At 33.1% G+C, this 17,477-nt stretch overlaps 4 protein-coding genes across 10 annotated transcripts; 2 read left to right on the top strand and 2 right to left on the bottom strand.

Moving 5' to 3' along the window:
• Positions 1 to 364: 364 nt before the first annotated feature.
• Positions 365 to 5,230, bottom strand: LOC139109549 (vacuolar protein sorting-associated protein 35). Of its 4 annotated transcripts, none has more exons than XM_070668676.1 (12): positions 4,871 to 5,230; positions 4,063 to 4,282; positions 3,859 to 3,982; positions 3,588 to 3,783; positions 3,328 to 3,534; positions 3,169 to 3,252; positions 2,848 to 3,084; positions 2,472 to 2,620; positions 1,905 to 2,391; positions 1,420 to 1,839; positions 1,133 to 1,276; positions 365 to 1,063 (listed from the first exon to the last, which is right to left on the bottom strand). In XM_070668676.1, the coding sequence occupies exons 1-12, from the start codon at positions 4,871 to 4,873 to the stop codon at positions 884 to 886; spliced, it is 2,451 nt and encodes an 816-aa protein (XP_070524777.1). In that variant the 5' UTR covers positions 4,874 to 5,230; the 3' UTR covers positions 365 to 883. The 4 variants fall into 4 exon arrangements, with proteins under 4 accessions (XP_070524777.1, XP_070524781.1, XP_070524780.1 ...); XM_070668680.1 differs by having other exon boundaries at positions 4,063 to 4,309; positions 4,871 to 5,229; XM_070668679.1 differs by having other exon boundaries at positions 4,063 to 4,261; positions 4,871 to 5,229.
• A 98-nt stretch (positions 5,231 to 5,328) lies between these two features.
• On the top strand, positions 5,329 to 9,613 carry LOC139109554 (solute carrier family 12 member 8). The gene is made up of 10 exons (XM_070668689.1): positions 5,329 to 5,898; positions 5,986 to 6,166; positions 6,324 to 6,469; positions 6,543 to 6,774; positions 6,881 to 7,082; positions 7,158 to 7,392; positions 7,462 to 7,782; positions 7,861 to 8,022; positions 8,144 to 8,322; positions 8,407 to 9,613. The coding sequence occupies exons 1-10, from the start codon at positions 5,707 to 5,709 to the stop codon at positions 8,564 to 8,566; spliced, it is 2,010 nt and encodes a 669-aa protein (XP_070524790.1). The 5' UTR covers positions 5,329 to 5,706; the 3' UTR covers positions 8,567 to 9,613.
• Positions 9,603 to 13,264, bottom strand: Gammacop (coat protein (coatomer) gamma). Its single transcript, XM_070668675.1, has 6 exons — positions 13,107 to 13,264; positions 11,729 to 12,833; positions 11,051 to 11,630; positions 10,585 to 10,898; positions 10,304 to 10,502; positions 9,603 to 10,102 (listed from the first exon to the last, which is right to left on the bottom strand). Exons 1-6 carry the CDS (start codon positions 13,144 to 13,146, stop codon positions 9,716 to 9,718), a joined length of 2,625 nt encoding a protein of 874 aa, XP_070524776.1. The 5' UTR covers positions 13,147 to 13,264; the 3' UTR covers positions 9,603 to 9,715.
• A 146-nt stretch (positions 13,265 to 13,410) lies between these two features.
• On the top strand, positions 13,411 to 17,243 carry E(z) (histone-lysine N-methyltransferase E(z)). Of its 4 annotated transcripts, none has more exons than XM_070668685.1 (12): positions 13,411 to 13,758; positions 13,948 to 14,261; positions 14,337 to 14,582; positions 14,659 to 14,875; positions 15,149 to 15,169; positions 15,373 to 15,473; positions 15,548 to 15,725; positions 15,784 to 16,179; positions 16,254 to 16,544; positions 16,620 to 16,802; positions 16,872 to 17,037; positions 17,103 to 17,243. In XM_070668685.1, the coding sequence occupies exons 1-12, from the start codon at positions 13,623 to 13,625 to the stop codon at positions 17,161 to 17,163; spliced, it is 2,310 nt and encodes a 769-aa protein (XP_070524786.1). In that variant the 5' UTR covers positions 13,411 to 13,622; the 3' UTR covers positions 17,164 to 17,243. The 4 variants fall into 4 exon arrangements, with proteins under 4 accessions (XP_070524786.1, XP_070524785.1, XP_070524788.1 ...); XM_070668684.1 differs by having other exon boundaries at positions 13,416 to 13,758; positions 15,146 to 15,169; XM_070668686.1 differs by having other exon boundaries at positions 13,427 to 13,758; positions 15,146 to 15,169; positions 15,805 to 16,179.
• Positions 17,244 to 17,477: the final 234 nt, after the last annotated feature.

Below are 17,477 nucleotides of genomic sequence, written 5' to 3'. Positions count from 1 at the left end.
AGTAGAAAAATACATTTTTACGACATTAATTGATGAAAATTTGTATATTTTATACTACCGAATAATCACATGTATAATTTCAACACGAAACAACATAATTATTTCCGAAATAATGATAGCACTTTTATATTTGTTCTTCATATTGCCTTATATAATATCCGAACATTTTTTTAATAAATAAATAATAAATGTATAAAAATAAAAAAATATAAGACAATTAATGTACTCTTTTTATAATAACATTACACTGCAAATCCATGTGCGTTGACTTAACACGCTTGTGCGTGTATTTTGTTAAAGCATTTTTAACACGTTCCTTGGGGTGTAAAAAATGGCTATAGAGAAGCGGCTTGTTCCTGTCAAATTTTAATCTGTATGCAGGTGTAAATCTTTATTAAAACAAGTATATATGTACATACAAGTCTATTAACTGCAATGCATATGCTTCATATATAATTAAGAAATAATTTCATATACAGTTCAATATAATTCGAATATTTATTCGGTTAAGAAATAATCTCGTACTCTAGTCTTGAGGCTTTTGCGGCCATTAGTTTCTTCAAAATTTAAATAAAAGTTTCCAGTTGCAGTCTGTAAAACTTAGGTATTGTTTTTCATTACCACTCTTATCCAAAAACTCTTAATTTAAATTTTGAAGAATCTCATAATTATTGACCTGCAAATTGCAACAACAATCGTAATAAATTATTTATGAGTTAATCATTAATTTGTTATTTTTATTATAATTGTAATTATTTTAATTGCAGTAGAATAAAAATTAAGCCAACCAAAATCAATATTGACTGTTGTTGGTGTAACTAATCTATAATATTGTATTATGCAAATATTTTATTTACAAAATTACAATATCGATTCCGCATTATTAAAGAACAAGGCCTTGATAAGAAAGTCCTTCGGTATCTGGCGATTCCATCCTGTTTCTTAAGTGTTCTAACGTATTTGCTAAATGTTTCTGTATTTGATCGGTTTCTTCACTCGCTTCTAGATTAGGAAGTTCTTCCCTAATTTTCGCAATAACTTGATTCAATATTTGCACCGTTACCTAAAAAAAAAAAATTATTTAAAGATGGCAACACAAAGAAATTAATATATTATTTTATATTATTCTTACAGCAGTGTTTCCTTTTTCGTAGAAGTAAATATAATGATTTAGCAGCTCCACATATAATTGGACTTGCACAGATGTATCCATGCATTGGCTCGCGATCCTAATACCTTTTTTCAAGCAGTCTAATACTTTACTGCCTTCTTGCATCTGAAAATTGCATTACACATCTCATATAATCGATATTCGCGGAGCGCCGTGAACTCCGGAACAGACGTAGTACGAGTACATAACGAAGTTCGTGCGTAACAATATTTTATTTTTATGTTTATTTTAAATAGATTTATATATACCTCTTTTCCACCCGTAGCCAAAGATTTGCCAGACCAAAATATATGTGAACAAGTAGCGACTCCTCTACATTGATCAGGTTTTCTCAATAATTTGCTGGCGTATAAAGCGCATTGATTACGCACAGGTTCCGCATTTTCCTCGCCGAAGCAACTCATTTGTTCGAATGTGGCAATAATCAAAGTTATTGCCGCGAGCTGTGCTTTCGAGTCACTTATTTCATCTTCATATATCGAGAACGCTTGGCTCATAAATTCATAAGCAACCATTTCAAAATTATCGAAACGGATTTCCCCAATTGCTATCGCGCCTTGCAGAAACAGTCGCAAGGGTAATTCAGCTAATTCAGCTTTCATGAGCGCTGTGATAGTTGTGTGACAGAATTGAAAAATTTTTTGACATTTCTTTTGCCACATATCATCCTAAAAAAAATGTTTTTATAATTATTCCGATAATTTTATTTTATAAAGATTAAAAAATTACAAACCTGATCTTTTAATGCTTTGTACGTAAAAGCCAACTGGTAACTTTGGAAAACTATGGGAGGTAAAGTATATTTTATTCTTTTATTACCACCAGCACTAAAATGTTTTCTTGCAGCGCTTAGTATCATATATTGTTGATCTGGCGTTTCGGCTTTAAAGTGATGTATTAATCTTCCGAGTAATCCTTGTTCTTCGGCAAAATCTTCAGGATCTTCTTCTATATTTGGTTGATCTGGTTGATCTTGGACCAAAGAAGATACCATAAAGAGCACTGAATCTACTTGTTCTTGTGTCGGGATTAATGTTTCGTTCTCCAAAATATTAGTTATTATATATATAGCCAGTGACTTTCTCCCTTCGTAATCGAAATAATCCAAAAGGGGTGCATAGTGCTCAAGTTTAAGCACAGTTAATATATTCTTATAATTATCTACAGAAATTTTCATTAATCTAACTAGTTCTCTTGAAACGGCACTATTATACTCTAATCTAAAAAGAAATAAATAATTGTCATATAACATATAAAGTATAAATTAAATTATTTAACGTGTCCGATATATTATACTCACTTATCTACATTTTGTTTTTGGAATATTTGAACTGTTGTGAATAAAACTTTGTCAACGTAATCTACACGATCAGGATAACATTTATGCGCCAAATTTATGAGAGCCACTTGAAGAGACACAATATCTTCCGGAGGCATATCTTGTCTCGTCTACAAAAAAAAAATTTTATACGAATATATAATGTAAATTGAATATACTTAAATTTAAAAGTAATGTATATTTTGTGACTATTCTCAGACTTAAACTAATTAGTAAGGAATTTTTTTTAGTTTTTTAAATCATGATATAATAAATCAAATGTTATACAGTATTTTATAATCATTGAACAGTCATTCTAATATAATAATAAAATTTTTTTTCTTAAATTAATTAATACCTGTATGATAGTTGCAATTTGATCGCTAAACACATCGAAAAGTTTAACGTCTTGTGGAATTCCTGGCACTTGGTTAGGACTTCCCGGTCCTCCAACACCGTCAGATCGTTGACTAAAAGCTGCAAGTCGATCAATAAGCGATATAATAATATTTTTAACATTTACTCCATTTTGTAATTCTGCGCAGGATTTTAAAAATGCGTTTAACGTTTGTAAATGAAATTCATCGGGAAAGACCTAAATATAAAAAAAAAGACATTAATTATTATTATTAATATTATTATATTAAAAATAAAACATTTATAATATATAAAAATTTACTTGTATTATACACTCCATAAGATATTCCTGTGCTATTGCATCTCTACAACTAACCACTTGTTCCAATATTCCCGGCAATACAAGCTGAAAGAAGACGGATACAAAAGTTTATTTTAAAATAAAAGGATTATAATTAAAAATAAAATAATTAAAATGTACCTTTTTATATTTATCCAATGTTACAGATTCCAATTGACTAAGTCGTACAAGATTCGTTCCAACTAGAATTCGAAGCTCTTCTCTTTCTCTTTCTCTTCTTTCTTTATCTCTACTGTGGCCTTGATGTTGCATACGTACCCATAATTTATTCATTTCTGCAAAATTCATTAAGACGAAATCTATGCTATCACGGACCTGAAAATAAAACTATCGGAATTATGTGCGCATAAAAAAAAATTCACGATTTATAAAATACATACAGTTCCGTCTTCATCGTCACCTTCCGAAACATCTGGTAGGATATTTCTCGTACATTGTAATAAATAATTCCTTAAGAATAGACCTCGCAATGGATGCTGCACACCTCTGCACATCTCCACAAGATCTCTCAGAAGATCTCTTTTCAAACCAGGCGTTGTTTTTATGTAAACCAGACCAACAGTGATAAGCAAGTAGCTAAAATATTAATTAGAAATTTTTCATATTTTAATGTTAAAAATAACAGCGTAAAATTACACGGCAGATACGTACAGTCTAGGCACAATATTACCAACGTATTGTACCAATTCATAAAGATCTGTAACTTTTCTCCCTTTTTGAAATTCATCCAACAAATAAAGTTCCAAATGCCGTAATTCATCAGTGATAGCCATATCTAATAGTAATCGTTATAAGGAATATTTACAATTATTAATGCTAGATATTTATGTATTAAATGTTATAATTTAAGGATACATAATTCATAATAGCTCTTTGGACTCAGAAGAGAGGTCCTCAATTCTCCCAACATAGTAGATGCATGTTTCAATGCATCCATTAGCTTAGACTTGTCTAAACAGTGTTTCATCTGAAAAGCTTGCACTTTCACCACACCAATTGCATCCTCCAGCAGCTTCTCTTGTTCCTCCATTCCAGTTATAGCAGGTGTCATTGGCTGTGAGAAAAATAAAGATACCTACCAGGAGCACCAGGTAGTACCATGCTAGGTAAGCCAACCAATACAAGCATGCATTACAGATGCAGTGAACATATTGTAAAAAAAAAAAAAGAATTATTTAATTTATTTGTAAAAATAGCAAAGCAAATAACAAAACTCTTTAAACATAATGCCACACTGTACAGGTATATCCTTGTTTTTGTAACTGTACGATATTTGTTCTTAAAATCATAAAATTTAACGACGTATTAAAAAATAATTATTTCGACCAGACATTAAATTACATTATAATAAACACTGTACGATACTAGAATATAATAATACAACGTAAGAATTTTTTTTCGCGAACTATATAAGTTTTGCACAGAAACTTATTCGCACAGAAACAAAATAAAAAAAAAATAAACCAAAAAAATTAAGCATTTAATCATACATTACAGAAAGCTCCGATAAAATAATCCTCAAACGTATTTACGACAGATAACCTTTACAGCGCCAGACTGAATCGCGAGATTCGCAGCATTGCGTGGATCAAATCCAAAAAGAAAGCTACTTGTTCTTGCAAGCAAAATTGCGAGACATGCCTTTGAAAATTCTATGACTTACCATTTTCTTAATAAGCAATACGGTAATTATTCGTCGCGCATACAACTCGCGAATTCTGGTTGACAAGGCACCCGATATGCCCGACTCCGTTAAAGTTCCATGTAGCTATAGCTCCGAATCGGAGCCTCCGATTATAATCAGACAGATAATCGTTTACTAGTTCATCGAACGGCTCCGGCATCGTATATGCATTATTGCATTATATATTTTGCAGTTACGCATTTACATAACGCGCATAAGTTTTTAAATCCGACTGCGAATAGATAAAACCAGAATTTTAACACAAGTAAAATTCAATAAATAAATATATTAGAACTTCTCTCTCTTCCTCCGTATATCACAAACCGTGCTTATCATCTAAACACGAGCTACATGATGCACTCTGATATCCAATAAGGGAGTTTATTCTGTTAGAACTTCTTACAAAATAGACTGGACATTGGTCGCAGTGCGAACTGTGAATCTCCCATTAGCGATCAAAATGTCTCAGTTTACGAAGTCGTACATCATCGGCGAAAGATAGATATATATTAAAAAAATGCAGATTCAACGAATTGATAAGGAAAAAGTGAAAAGATAATTTCCACGCATGAAACATTTGCCGCTGCTAATCGTACAGCGTTACACATATCCCGTTACTTGGAGTTCATATTTTAACCTGTACGCATTGTCGTTCTAAGAAGAAAATGTAGAAAGTTTCAGTCTGCCAATGATAAATATGACATCACTCTGTGAATACGGAGAAAGTTTATAACGGCCGCTCGAATAAAATCGATATTAACAAGCGGGAATTAATATTGTTCGCTAGCTCACGTGTACTGTTGCACAGAAAAGACATGGGATCAAACGAAGAGAATAAACTTCCAAATGGAGACGTTCAGGGGCACAGAGACGTCGATTGGGCTAGATATGGTTTGCACGATCCGGAACGGGCACAGAAAAACATAGAAAAGAATAGCGAGGACGATAATGCTCTCGGATCAGAAATGTATCAAGCTGGAGTAAATGAATTGTTTGCTCAGGAATATGTAAGAAGTATAATTAATTTGATATAGATCAGTATTAATTCCTTACACAGTATTATATATTATGATCGTTTTGTATATTTCCCATAGAGTTCAGATCCTTGGTGGAAGTCAAATTTCTTTATTTCCCAACCTGTGTTGTTTGGTACTTGGGATGGAGTTTTTACATCTTGCCTTATTAATATATTTGGTGTAATTGTATTTCTGAGGTCTGGTTGGATAGTCAGTCAGGCAGGTGTTTTAAATGCTGTACTGATCATTTTTTGTACAGGTAATATCATAAAATATACAACTGATACATTTATTATAAAAATTTTATATTATATTTATAAAGATAAGAATAATTTTCTGAAAAAAAATTTTTTTAATAAGTTAATGTTATAAAAAAAAACAGATGCTAAAAGAGATTATAAATTGAATGATTTCAGTATGTATTGCACTGGTGACAGTACTATCAGCTGTTGGCATATGTGAACGAAGTAGAGTTGAAAGTGGAGGAGTTTATTTTTTGTTGTCACATGTGCTAGGTTCCAGATTTGGTGGCTCTATCGGATTACTTTACTGTTTTGGACAGGTAGAGACTAGTAAACTTACGCTTTTATTTTTTTTTTATCAGCATTTCCAAGAACCGGTCAATTTTATTTCAGGCGGTGGGTTGTGCTCTAAACGTTTTAGGTTTTGGGGAATCAATGGCTGGTCTTGTAGGTATGGATTCGGCATGGGCACAACGTGGCTTTGCGTGTGCAGCTGTTGTACTTTTGTCTGTAATTAACGTGGCTGGTGTTAAATGGGTTGTAAAATTACAATTTATTCTCCTTCTAATCTTACTCCTTGCTGGAGTTGACTTTATGGTCGGAAGTTTCACTCATACTAACATTGGTGAGATGATATAAATTATATTGCAAAATATGAATACTTTAAAAGAATTTAGCAGAATGTTTTTATCTTAAGTTAAATAAATCGAAGTTATTATTAATATTTGCAGATTCTGGTTTTGAAGGCTGGCTGTCGGGAAATCTGAAAAACAATACTTTCCCTGATTATCAGGATGGATATAATTGGTTTACAGTATTCGGTGTATTTTTTCCAACGGTCACAGGTGTCTTAGCTGGAATTAATATGAGCGGAGATTTGAAGCATCCATCTAGCGATATTCCTAATGGTACTTTAGCGGCATTAGGAACTGGGTAAAATAAATTATTTTTAATATACAACCTACTAAAAAAAATTTTTTTATATTATATTAAAACATTTACTTGCAGAACATTTTTGTATCTATGTTTTTCACTGACTCTTGCGGCAACTTGCGTCAGAAATGCTTTGCTTACCAACTTTACGATAGTATCGACAGTATCGGCAATTTCAGTTTTGTTACTTGCTGGATTGTATGTATCGTCGTTCAGCAGCTGTTTAGGTGCTATGTATGGCACACCACGTGTTCTTCAATCTATCGCTAGTCAAAATGTTATACCAGGAATGAGTTGCTTGCAAAGAGGGGTAATTATTCTCGTCAAATATTTTTTTATATTTATACGAATTCCCAGTGTATAATTACTTTATTTTCAGAGAGGACCAAATAAAGTACCTATATATGCTATGTTGGTTGTTGCTGTAGTAACGCTGACTTTTATTATTACTGGACAAATTAACACACTCGCACCAATTGTGACAATGCCGTTTTTGTTAACATATGCTTGCTTAGATTATGCATACTTTGCTCTTGCGCAAACATTTGATCTTCGGCATACACGTGAACAACGATTCCGTACGCAGTCGCCAACATTCGAACGTAATTACGGTTCTGCAAGTAGAAATAATTCAATACTTGAAGTGGATAATGATTTAGACAGTTTGTTCCCAGAAAGAATAAGACATAAAAATCTTGTGGTGAGAAATCATATTCGTCGAAATGTGCATTATTGTCCGTTTTAAAAATTATTCAGTAATATTTATTGATGTTTACAGAGAAATAACTCTATTTCGGACAATAACGTATACGTAGATTCGTCGCCGAGTATCGAAGATAATGCTAGTGTTTCCAGTACACCGGAACGAAAAGTTCATATACATAATAAATTAGGAAATTGGTACAGCCCTTTGTGCAATAGATGGTTTTCATTATTGGGCGTAAGTATTTATTGCAAGAACCATATTTTCTATAAATAAAATATATAATTTTTTAATGATAAAAAACTTACTCCTGAAATATTGCAGTTGAAAATTAATAACATGCACATTTATCTTGCAGTGTCTTATAAAATTACTTATAATGTTTCTCGTACATTGGGGATATGCAATCGCTAATATTGTAGTCGTGTTTCTCGTTTGGAGTTACGTCGGCCATGCTAACCCCGCAGTAAAACCTGGAATTTCTGCAGAATTTCAATTCTTTAAATGGTTCCGGATTGCGTTTCTTCGAATTATGGGGTAAATTTAATTATTTTTACAGTTTTTTTAAACTGATTTTTGTTAACGAATTAATTATCTGAAATTAAAATTTTGTCGTTACAGGAGAAAAGTTTATGATTATGAACAGATAGTAGTGACTCCAGTGCATCCGGGCGTTGAAACGTGTTCCGCACAATTAAATGAAGAAAACGAAGATTTTTCGGGAAGGAGAAGATATCATCAAACCGCTACAGTCACAGGTCAATACGTTAATGTCGATTAAGCATATTAAGCTGAATGATTTTTTCCAGAATTATAAATCGCGCGAATTCATATAATATTCCAATAACAAACACGCGTCTAAAATTAAAATACGTTTTCCATGACGAGAACAGATGACGAATTACATATATTAATGGTTAGTATTTAATATAAACTTCAAAACCTGATTAAGAGCAGCTTGCGAATAATCTTTAAGCAGCTATAATTTGCACCTAATTTTATAATATTGTTAATCGCGCAAACAGCTAGTCTAATTTATTTAATGTGCATATGCATTTAAAGTAAAATGCAGCTTTAGAAGCATTTTAACATTCGATAAGACAGTGGATCATATAAAACTGATTGTAAGAAACGTACAAAGAACTGATGTAATTGTAATATTAGATTTTTATAAACATTTACTTATTACGATTGGTGTACTTGTAAGATAATCTGTTATTGAAAACGATTTACAAATATCATTTAACTTGATGGATCTCACATTAAAGATAATAAGATATTCAATAGAATTTATTATCTTTGATATGAAATTATTTTTTTTTTGCAATATTGAGTTTTTACATTTACAGATCAAGTGATAATGACAAGTACGGTAATCGCACCGTGCATAAAAATACTCTGTAAATACTTGAATATATTTATCCACTATTTAACACTTTTGTAATTCTCGTACAAATGCACGAACAAATTTGTAATTATATAGGAACGAATATATATATATATATATATGTGTGTGTGTGTGAAAGAGAAATCTAATATAATTGTTTTCAATTTTTCTATTTGTTTTAATAATTATTTTTAAATTTGCTGAAATAAATGTTAATAAAAATTAATTTATTTTTTACACAGAAAAACTATTTTTTTGGTTGTGTCAATAACAAAATATCGATACAACCGATAGTATTAAATTTGTTCAAAATTATACTGTCGCAATGTTGCTATTGTATTTATTCTTAGAAACTTGTTCAATAATTATTGTAATATATTAAGGGAAAAGTCATATGATACAGTAATGATGGAAATAAATACAAGCAGTATTCTTCAATAATTTCCGTGTATGTTATATAATAATAATCTTATATTATAAAAGTATATTTTACAGCAATTAGCGAATATATTGCAAAATCCTTATATTGCATTACTACATTCTTTATCCTACGGATGAAACTATTAGATCAGCAACGTCTGGATCTTGACAAAGTACAGATAGTTGCATCGTAATTTGCGTTCCACTCAGAGCTAATCTAGCACGAGCTAATACATCCTTACCTCCTCGGAAAACGCCGCTTAGAAGCAGATTGTGAGCAGCCGATCCGCTCTGTACTCTATTACTTCGTTCCACAGCTTCTAAGCCTAAAAATCCTGTAAGACTTTGAATCGCTCCTTCCAAAGACGTTACCGAAGCTCCTAAAGCAAATGTTTCCTCTAGTTTGACAAATGATTTTGCAGAAAATGTATCCCAAGCGGTATTAAAGTCCACGCCTCGGTTACTAACGCCACGTACTTGATCAGCTAAAGTCACTTCTAAATCTTCCAACTAAAAAAATAGCATTGTAATGCCTAACGTTATTAAAAAATTCATTAACAATTAAAAAAAATTTAATTAATCACAGATAAACGAAAACAGTAATTTAGGCATGCTCTCATATAAGTGGTTGAGAAATTCAAAGTAAAAAAAAAGATTAATTTAATATAATAAGTCAATTAACTTTTAGTGTCATTAAAATTGATATTTTACCATATACTCGTCATGGTACCCTTGATCTGCATCTGGTATTCCCGTCGTTGGATCGCAATCTCTTGCCATAAATCTAAGAGTCGTAGGAATAGTAGCAACGCTTGCATGTACATCTTCCGGATATTTTAATACTGTATAGGTGGTTCCTGGCTCATTGTAAGGTAATCGCGGACATGGCACTACACATGCAATAGAGTAGCTGAAAAAAAAAGAGAAAAAACTTAAAACGTGTCATAAAAAATAAAAAAATATAATCTATATAAACTCGTATACATATTTACCCTTCGGAAGGCTCAACGGCTACTACCACATCTTCAAGAAGTTGATCGGAAAGCGTATTCACACAGTCAAATTGCAAAATAAGGTATTCGGGGAATGTGTGTTTAACGCATTTGACATTATACTCCGTTTCGGATTCCGTTAATTCAAACACTGGTGAAGATTTTAGAAGCGATGTGTCTCGAATAATCACGGCCAAATGCGGGATTTGCGATAATTTTTCCATAAAGCTTTCTTCTCGGGTCAAACGAGGCTGTTTGACAGTAGTATGCACTTCCACTTGGGCTGGTTCCTCCACCGTCTGAGCTGGAGGTATCTGTAATTTAACAATGTAAATACGAATAAAAAAATAAATATAAAAAATGTATTTTTTATTTCAATTTTTTTTTTTTATGGTTTTTAAAAATGTATGAACAATAGGTTGTCGCGTTTTTATAAATAATTTACTAAAAAATAAAAATGTATTACCTGAGATATATCGAACGATTCTTCCATGGACGATTGCATGTAATTTCGTAAGGCTCTTTCTAGTGACGGCACGGACAGTAAGGGTGGTTGCACCAGAGGCAATAGAGTCGGGTCATTCTGTTCTTGTAAAATCGTGCAATAGTAAGTCGCACGATCGCGGACCTCATCGTCCGAATCTAATTGACAACGTGAGAGCAACACCAACACGTTGGGAAGTAAGGGTGGGCAGGCGGCAGCGAAACGTGCCAATGCAGTAACGGCTGCTGCTCGTATAACGGTAGTTTCGAGAATAACACGATTGTAGATAAAGCGAATATATCTTGATGGCTGTTTCGACGTGGGCCCCTCCTGACCAAGTAAATGTAAAATACGAACAGCAAGAGGGATGTGTTCGCAATCTTCGATAAATTCACACAGATGCGCGAGACCGGCTTCCTTAGCTTCCGCATTTCCTTCCATGACGGCAATGATGGTATCGACAATTGCCGCTTTGTATTCGAGCCCACCCTCGTCTCTCAACATAGCCGAGAGAAAGTTCATTAAAACCGCATGCTTACGAGGGAACTTTTGACACAAAGCTCTGGAAAAAAAAAATAAAAAAATAAAAATTAGAGACAAAAATATTTAAACATTATATAATCAATTTAAACATTATATAATCAAGAAAATCAAGTTTACCTAATGGCTTGAACTACTACGACCTTAAATTCGTCTGAAATTTCCGACACAAAAGTTGCGATCTGTTTCATTAAACGATCGACGGAACTCTCTGCTCCAGTTTTTAAGAGAGTGGTTATTGCCAAAGTAGCAATCGATCTATTCGAGTCTGTAATCAGATTTTCTAAATCCAAATTGCAAGCTGTGACCGCTGCCGGATGAGACATCGCAACTTTGTTAAGAGTCCTAACTGCGGCAAACCGGAGAGCCGGTTTCGGTGAGCCACAGAAAAGCTGTAGAACGCTTATTGCGGGTCCAATTTCTCTGGCACCGCTTCGTCCAAGATTGACCAATGCATGTGCTGCTTCATACACCACCATTTCGGATTTATGACGTAAACAAGCCTCGATAAATCCTATCAGTTCCTCACCCTCGTCTACTTCGTCTAATAATTTATATGCCATTCTAATCAGCATGCATCCCGCGTAAGGGCTTTTTGGGCTTGTTTTCATCAATTTAGCAACTAGCTTAATCACGGCATGCTTGTCCGCCTTACGCGCTTGATACAAGACACCGAGAGCATGATACTGAACCATTACATTGTTGGAATTGAGTGCCTCTTGTGCTTCATTTGCCCATCTCCTAGCAACATCACCTGACACACTTGTCAAGTGCAAAGAAGAGACAAGAGCAGCGCTGGACACAGCTGGCGAACGATCGACTATGGCTTGCTTCATATAACGTTCGATAGCTGCCAGCATACTGCCATCAGTAATAGTACAGAGTGCTCGAATGGCAGCAGCCCTATATAAATCTTCCTTTCCTGTCATATCTTTTGTAAGACTGGATGTGACTATAATCACATCTTCAGCTAAAGAACTCAACTCCTTGATGCCCAAATAGACCAACCGTCTCAGTATAACATCGCGTGATTGAAAAAGTTTAGTCATAGCGAAAAAAGCCTCTGTCGCTTCCGTTGTACCCAACTGTTCACCCTGATTGAGTAGATATAAAATTTTGGTAAGAATGTGAGCGCATTTTCTTGGATTTACGGGCGTATTATTAAATGTGCGCGCTTCCTGAAGAACAGTGGTCTTTTCCAAGTTTTGGAATGGGTTTCCACCGCCTAAATTACGCAAAAAAAAATGTATATCAATGTTAGGTTAGAGTTTATGTCAGTGCTCCATTTTAATAAAATTTATAACGCATATAATATAATTAAAAAAAATTTATAAAAAATTTATTATAAAGCTAACGACGTATAGTCACTTTTATCGCGGACATCTAAAAGTGTTTACTTGTGTTAAAACTGTCTATAACCACCGGATAACTTGTAAGCGATTATTAATTTTCGTTTGCATCTTAAGAGTAATAAAAATATTAAATTTATTACAATTACCATCCTCCTCCTCCTTCTTGTCGCGTTTAAACGTAATCATGTTTCACTGCAAATAAAATCTCAGAAGATTACTCCACGACACGTCAGCTCGACGTGTTCTAAACGGCCATTGCATTTAACATGTGGTATGAGAGTGTGTGAGTATTCAGGTTCTCTCTCTGTTCAACTTTAAAAAGATTTGTCGGAAACTTTTTTTCATCGCTGATTGGATTATACCGTCAGAGCTGTAAAAATACTCCTATCCCAGCAAAGAGGATTTCCGTGAATTGGAAAATAAACGTTTTGTTGAACGCCGCCGATCCTTCTTAAATGTAAATCGCCCTTTAATATAAATACAGGGAACGAAACGAGATTGTGAATGTCGGCCATGTTAGCTAATGTCAGTTTTTGATTGAATAGTGCAACAAGCGTATCGTGAGCTGTTTCAGTCCTTTTGGATGTTAAATTGTAATTTATGTTGTTCTGTGTATGATAAGAGTTATTAAATTTGTGTGAGAATCGTCCATTTATGTTACTATGTCGAAAGCCAAAGTCACGGCCGAATGGAGAAAGAGGGTAAAATCGGAGTATATGCGATTGCGACAAATGAAACGCTATAAAAGGGCGGATGAAGTCAAAATCGCTTGGAACCAGAATCGCAAAACTATGACAGGTATACAGCATTTTTCTAATGGGGTTAATTTATATTTCTCTTGCAGAGAGCTTGCCGAAAGCAAGTTAATTTTTAGTATATTCTTTGTTCTCTTCCATCTTTGTTCATCTTTTGTTAATCGCGTATTAATTAAGCATACAGTTGAAATGTTAACATGATAATTACTGCTTGTTACTGTTAATTAAATAGAGCTTCTTGTGACCGAACAAAAACGTTGGGCAGACGGCAAAGCGATGTGGCTAGCAATGCAAGATGTTCCATCTCATCTCTCTTGTATGAAGAAAGCTGAAATTACAAGTCCTGATGGTGATGTGCAAAGTTGTTCTGTAAAAATCATTAATGCAGTAACTCCTATACCAACTATGTACACATGGGCTCCTATTCAGCAGAATTTTATGGTTGAAGATGAAACTGTTTTGCATAATATTCCTTATATGGGTGATGAGATTTTAGATCAAGATGGTACTTTTATTGAAGAGCTTATAAAAAATTATGATGGAAAGGTACAAAATGACTGATAAATTTTGCATTAGTAATTGTGTGATGAATTTTATTAAATGCTTGTTTTGCTGTTGCAGGTCCATGGTGACAGAGAATCTGGTTTTATGGATGACTCCATTTTTGTTGATTTAGTTAATGCTCTGACAAATTATGAAAAAGAAGATAAGGATAAAGAACAAACAAAAAAAGGAAAAGAACCTCTGAAAGAGAAAGACAATCAAAAAGAAAATGAGAAAAAAGACATTGAAAAGACTGAGAAGATTGAAAAAACTGAAGGTGGAAAGACAGCAGTTACTCCATTCCCATCAATGCATATATTTAATGTAAGGAAATTAAATTTTGTATGCAATATAAATTACATACAATCTTGTAATATTGCTCCGTAATTACAACTTTCAGGCGATATCAAGCATGTTTCCTGATAAAGGAAGACCTGAGGAATTAAAGGAAAAATATATCGAATTGACAGAAAGATCTGATCCAAATGTTTTACCGCCGGAATGTACACCTAACATAGACGGTATAAATGCAAGGAGTGTACCTAGAGAACAAACAATGCATTCTTTCCATACTTTATTCTGCAGAAGATGCTTTAAGTACGACTGCTTCCTACATCGTGAGTAATCTGCAATAAAGCAATCTTCTTAATTATTTAAGTTGTATTTTGTGAAGTATTACATTATATGAAATAATATTATCTATAATACCTATTATTTGTTTGCTCTCTTTTTAACGTTAAAAATAATTATAAACAAATAAAATAAAATTAATAAAAAAAAAAATACTTTACTGAAATACAACTTACTAAAATGTTGTATAATATTTTAAGTGTTTTAAATTGAAAGTGTATTAATTACAATAATTTGTGATTCCTGATTTATCGTAGCAGCCAGGGGGACCTCGCCGCAAGGTAAAGAACAATATTGCATACAAACTAATGCATTATCGATCGGAAGCTTTTTTTTGTTTAGCACAGAGGCATCGTCAAGGGCTCATCTGCAATCATATTTCATTCATCGTTCATCGCTGTGTTCACTAAATTTTTCTCCATTCAACTCTACCGAATCAACCGACGAGAGTACATTCATAGTGAGTTTATGATATTGCTTGTAGGTCTTCAAGTTTGCCATCCAGGTCCGAATTTGCTGAAACGGAAAGGACCCGATTTGAAACCATTTGCCGAGCCATGCGGGACAGAATGTTACATGCATTTGGTAGGCTATACATTATACTGCATAAAAAAAAAAATTCTTAGAATAGTTATTAATATTGTAACTTAATTTTGCAGGAAGGAATGAAGGAAAAATTGGCAGCACAAGCAGCAGATATAAAAGAAGATGAAAACGATGAGAAACGCGGTGGCCCTAGAAAAGTACGAAAACAAGCAAGCGTCGATTCTGGAAACGAAGCTAGCAGCGAGGATAGCAACGACAGCAATAAATATGGACAAGAAGGCAGTTGTCAAGGTTTGATAAATATTTTATTATTATGAATTTATACGTATATGTTAAATAAAATGTGAAGATGTTTTATTATTTGAATTAGATTTCAAGCAAAACGTTAACAAAAACTCGAAGCCTGAAGAAATAATGGAGGATCAAGCTCAACCTGAAAATCAAACGCCTTTTACATTACTGGGGATTGGTAAACGTATTAAAACAGAAAGCGAATTCTCGTGGACAGGTTCGGAACAAAGTTTATTCCGAGCTCTTCACAAAGCCTTTCCTGGTAATCCATGCGCATTAGCTCAAATTATGTTGACAAAAACTTGCCAGGAAGTATATGAATTTGCTCAAAAAGAAGCTTCAGACATACCTGCCATAGAAAATTTGAAAGACTTTACACCACCGCGAAAGAAGAAGAAAAAGCATCGGTTATGGTCCATGCATTGTAGAAAAATACAACTTAAGAAAGATTCTGGTACGTTCATTTATAAACTTTAGCAGTTTTAATCTTTTGTTTTGTTTGATTTTTAATTAATTTGTTTTTGACAGGTGCTAACCATGTGCATAACTTTGCACCTTGCGATCATCCGAATCGTCAGTGCGATAATTCGTGTCCCTGTATTCAGGCACAGAACTTTTGCGAAAAATTTTGTCAATGTAGCAGCGAATGTCAAAATCGATTTCCCGGTTGTAGATGTAAAGCTCAATGCAATACGAAACAATGCCCGTGTTACTTGGCCGTGAGGGAATGTGACCCAGATCTATGTCAAACGTGCGGTGCTGATCAATTTCACATCACTAAAATATCTTGCAAGAATGTCAGCGTGCAACGTGGTCTTCGTAAGACTAAATGTTTAATGTTATCTACTTTATTCGTAAAGATATATGAAAAATAACAAGATATATTATTTGCAGATAAGCATCTCTTAATGGCACCTTCAGATGTAGCAGGCTGGGGAATTTTCTTAAAAGAATCAGCTGCGAAGAATGAATTTATCTCAGAGTATTGCGGTGAAATTATCAGTCAAGATGAAGCCGATAGAAGAGGAAAAGTGTATGATAAATATATGTGCAGTTTTCTTTTCAATCTCAATAATGGTAAGTACAATGTACGCGCAAACATTAATAAATGATTGGTAAGAAGATTAATTAAAACATATTTTTTAGATTTTGTCGTTGATGCAACAAGAAAAGGGAATAAAATAAGATTTGCCAATCATTCAATAAATCCTAATTGTTATGCAAAAGTAATGATGGTAAATGGTGACCACAGAATTGGTATTTTTGCAAAAAGAGCAATTCAACCTGGCGAAGAATTATTTTTCGACTATAGGTATATTACTGATATTAATCACTTTCTCGTAAATACACGGTTGTATAAATTATGACAATTTTTAGATATGGACCAACGGAACAACTTAAATTTGTTGGCATCGAGAGAGAAATGGAATTTCTTTAAGGATTTACGTAACCATACGTATAAATAGTACATTAAATATATATACCTAAACTATTGAAAATAAAAAAGTTTGAAATAAACACTTGTCTCATTTATTAATTAAGAAAAGCAAATTTATCTTGTAAGTTTTATTTTTTTTTAATAGTATAATAAAATTTTTATTATTTAAGGTATTTTTTAAAAAGTTTGTTTTTTGAATTGATAAATTACTTTAATTAGAGTCTTATTTTACTTATCATTTATCTTAGTAGTTTATATTATAAAAATAATTAATTGTAATTTTTTTTATCCAAAGAATATATTTAATTTGTTTA

The sequence above is a fragment of the Cardiocondyla obscurior genome, linkage group LG18 (genome assembly GCF_019399895.1).
Source record: "Cardiocondyla obscurior isolate alpha-2009 linkage group LG18, Cobs3.1, whole genome shotgun sequence".
Classification (NCBI taxonomy): domain Eukaryota; kingdom Metazoa; phylum Arthropoda; class Insecta; order Hymenoptera; family Formicidae; genus Cardiocondyla; species Cardiocondyla obscurior.
The sequence above is the reverse complement of the archived record's forward strand: the minus strand, read 5'-3'. Positions and strand labels throughout refer to the sequence as shown.

Excerpts from the sequence above, each read along its gene's own strand:
- LOC139109549 (XM_070668676.1), bottom strand. Across the intron at positions 3,085-3,168 it reads TTATGGAGTGTATAATACAA|GTCTTTCCCGATGAATTTCA; the intron begins GTAAATTTTTAT and ends TTTTATATTTAG. Across the intron at positions 2,621-2,847 it reads AAATTGCAACTATCATACAG|ACGAGACAAGATATGCCTCC; the intron begins GTATTAATTAAT and ends TTTTTTTTGTAG.
- Gammacop (XM_070668675.1), bottom strand. The coding sequence starts at position 13,146 with ATGATTACGTTTAAACGCGACAAGAAGGAGGAGGAGGATG. Across the intron at positions 11,631-11,728 it reads GTAGTAGTTCAAGCCATTAG|AGCTTTGTGTCAAAAGTTCC; the intron begins GTAAACTTGATT and ends TTTTTTTTCCAG. Across the intron at positions 10,899-11,050 it reads AATCGTTCGATATATCTCAG|ATACCTCCAGCTCAGACGGT; the intron begins GTAATACATTTT and ends GTTAAATTACAG.
- LOC139109554 (XM_070668689.1), top strand. The coding sequence starts at position 5,707 with ATGGGATCAAACGAAGAGAATAAACTTCCAAATGGAGACGTTCAGGGG. Across the intron at positions 7,083-7,157 it reads TTAGCGGCATTAGGAACTGG|AACATTTTTGTATCTATGTT; the intron begins GTAAAATAAATT and ends ATTTACTTGCAG. Across the intron at positions 7,393-7,461 it reads TGAGTTGCTTGCAAAGAGGG|AGAGGACCAAATAAAGTACC; the intron begins GTAATTATTCTC and ends CTTTATTTTCAG.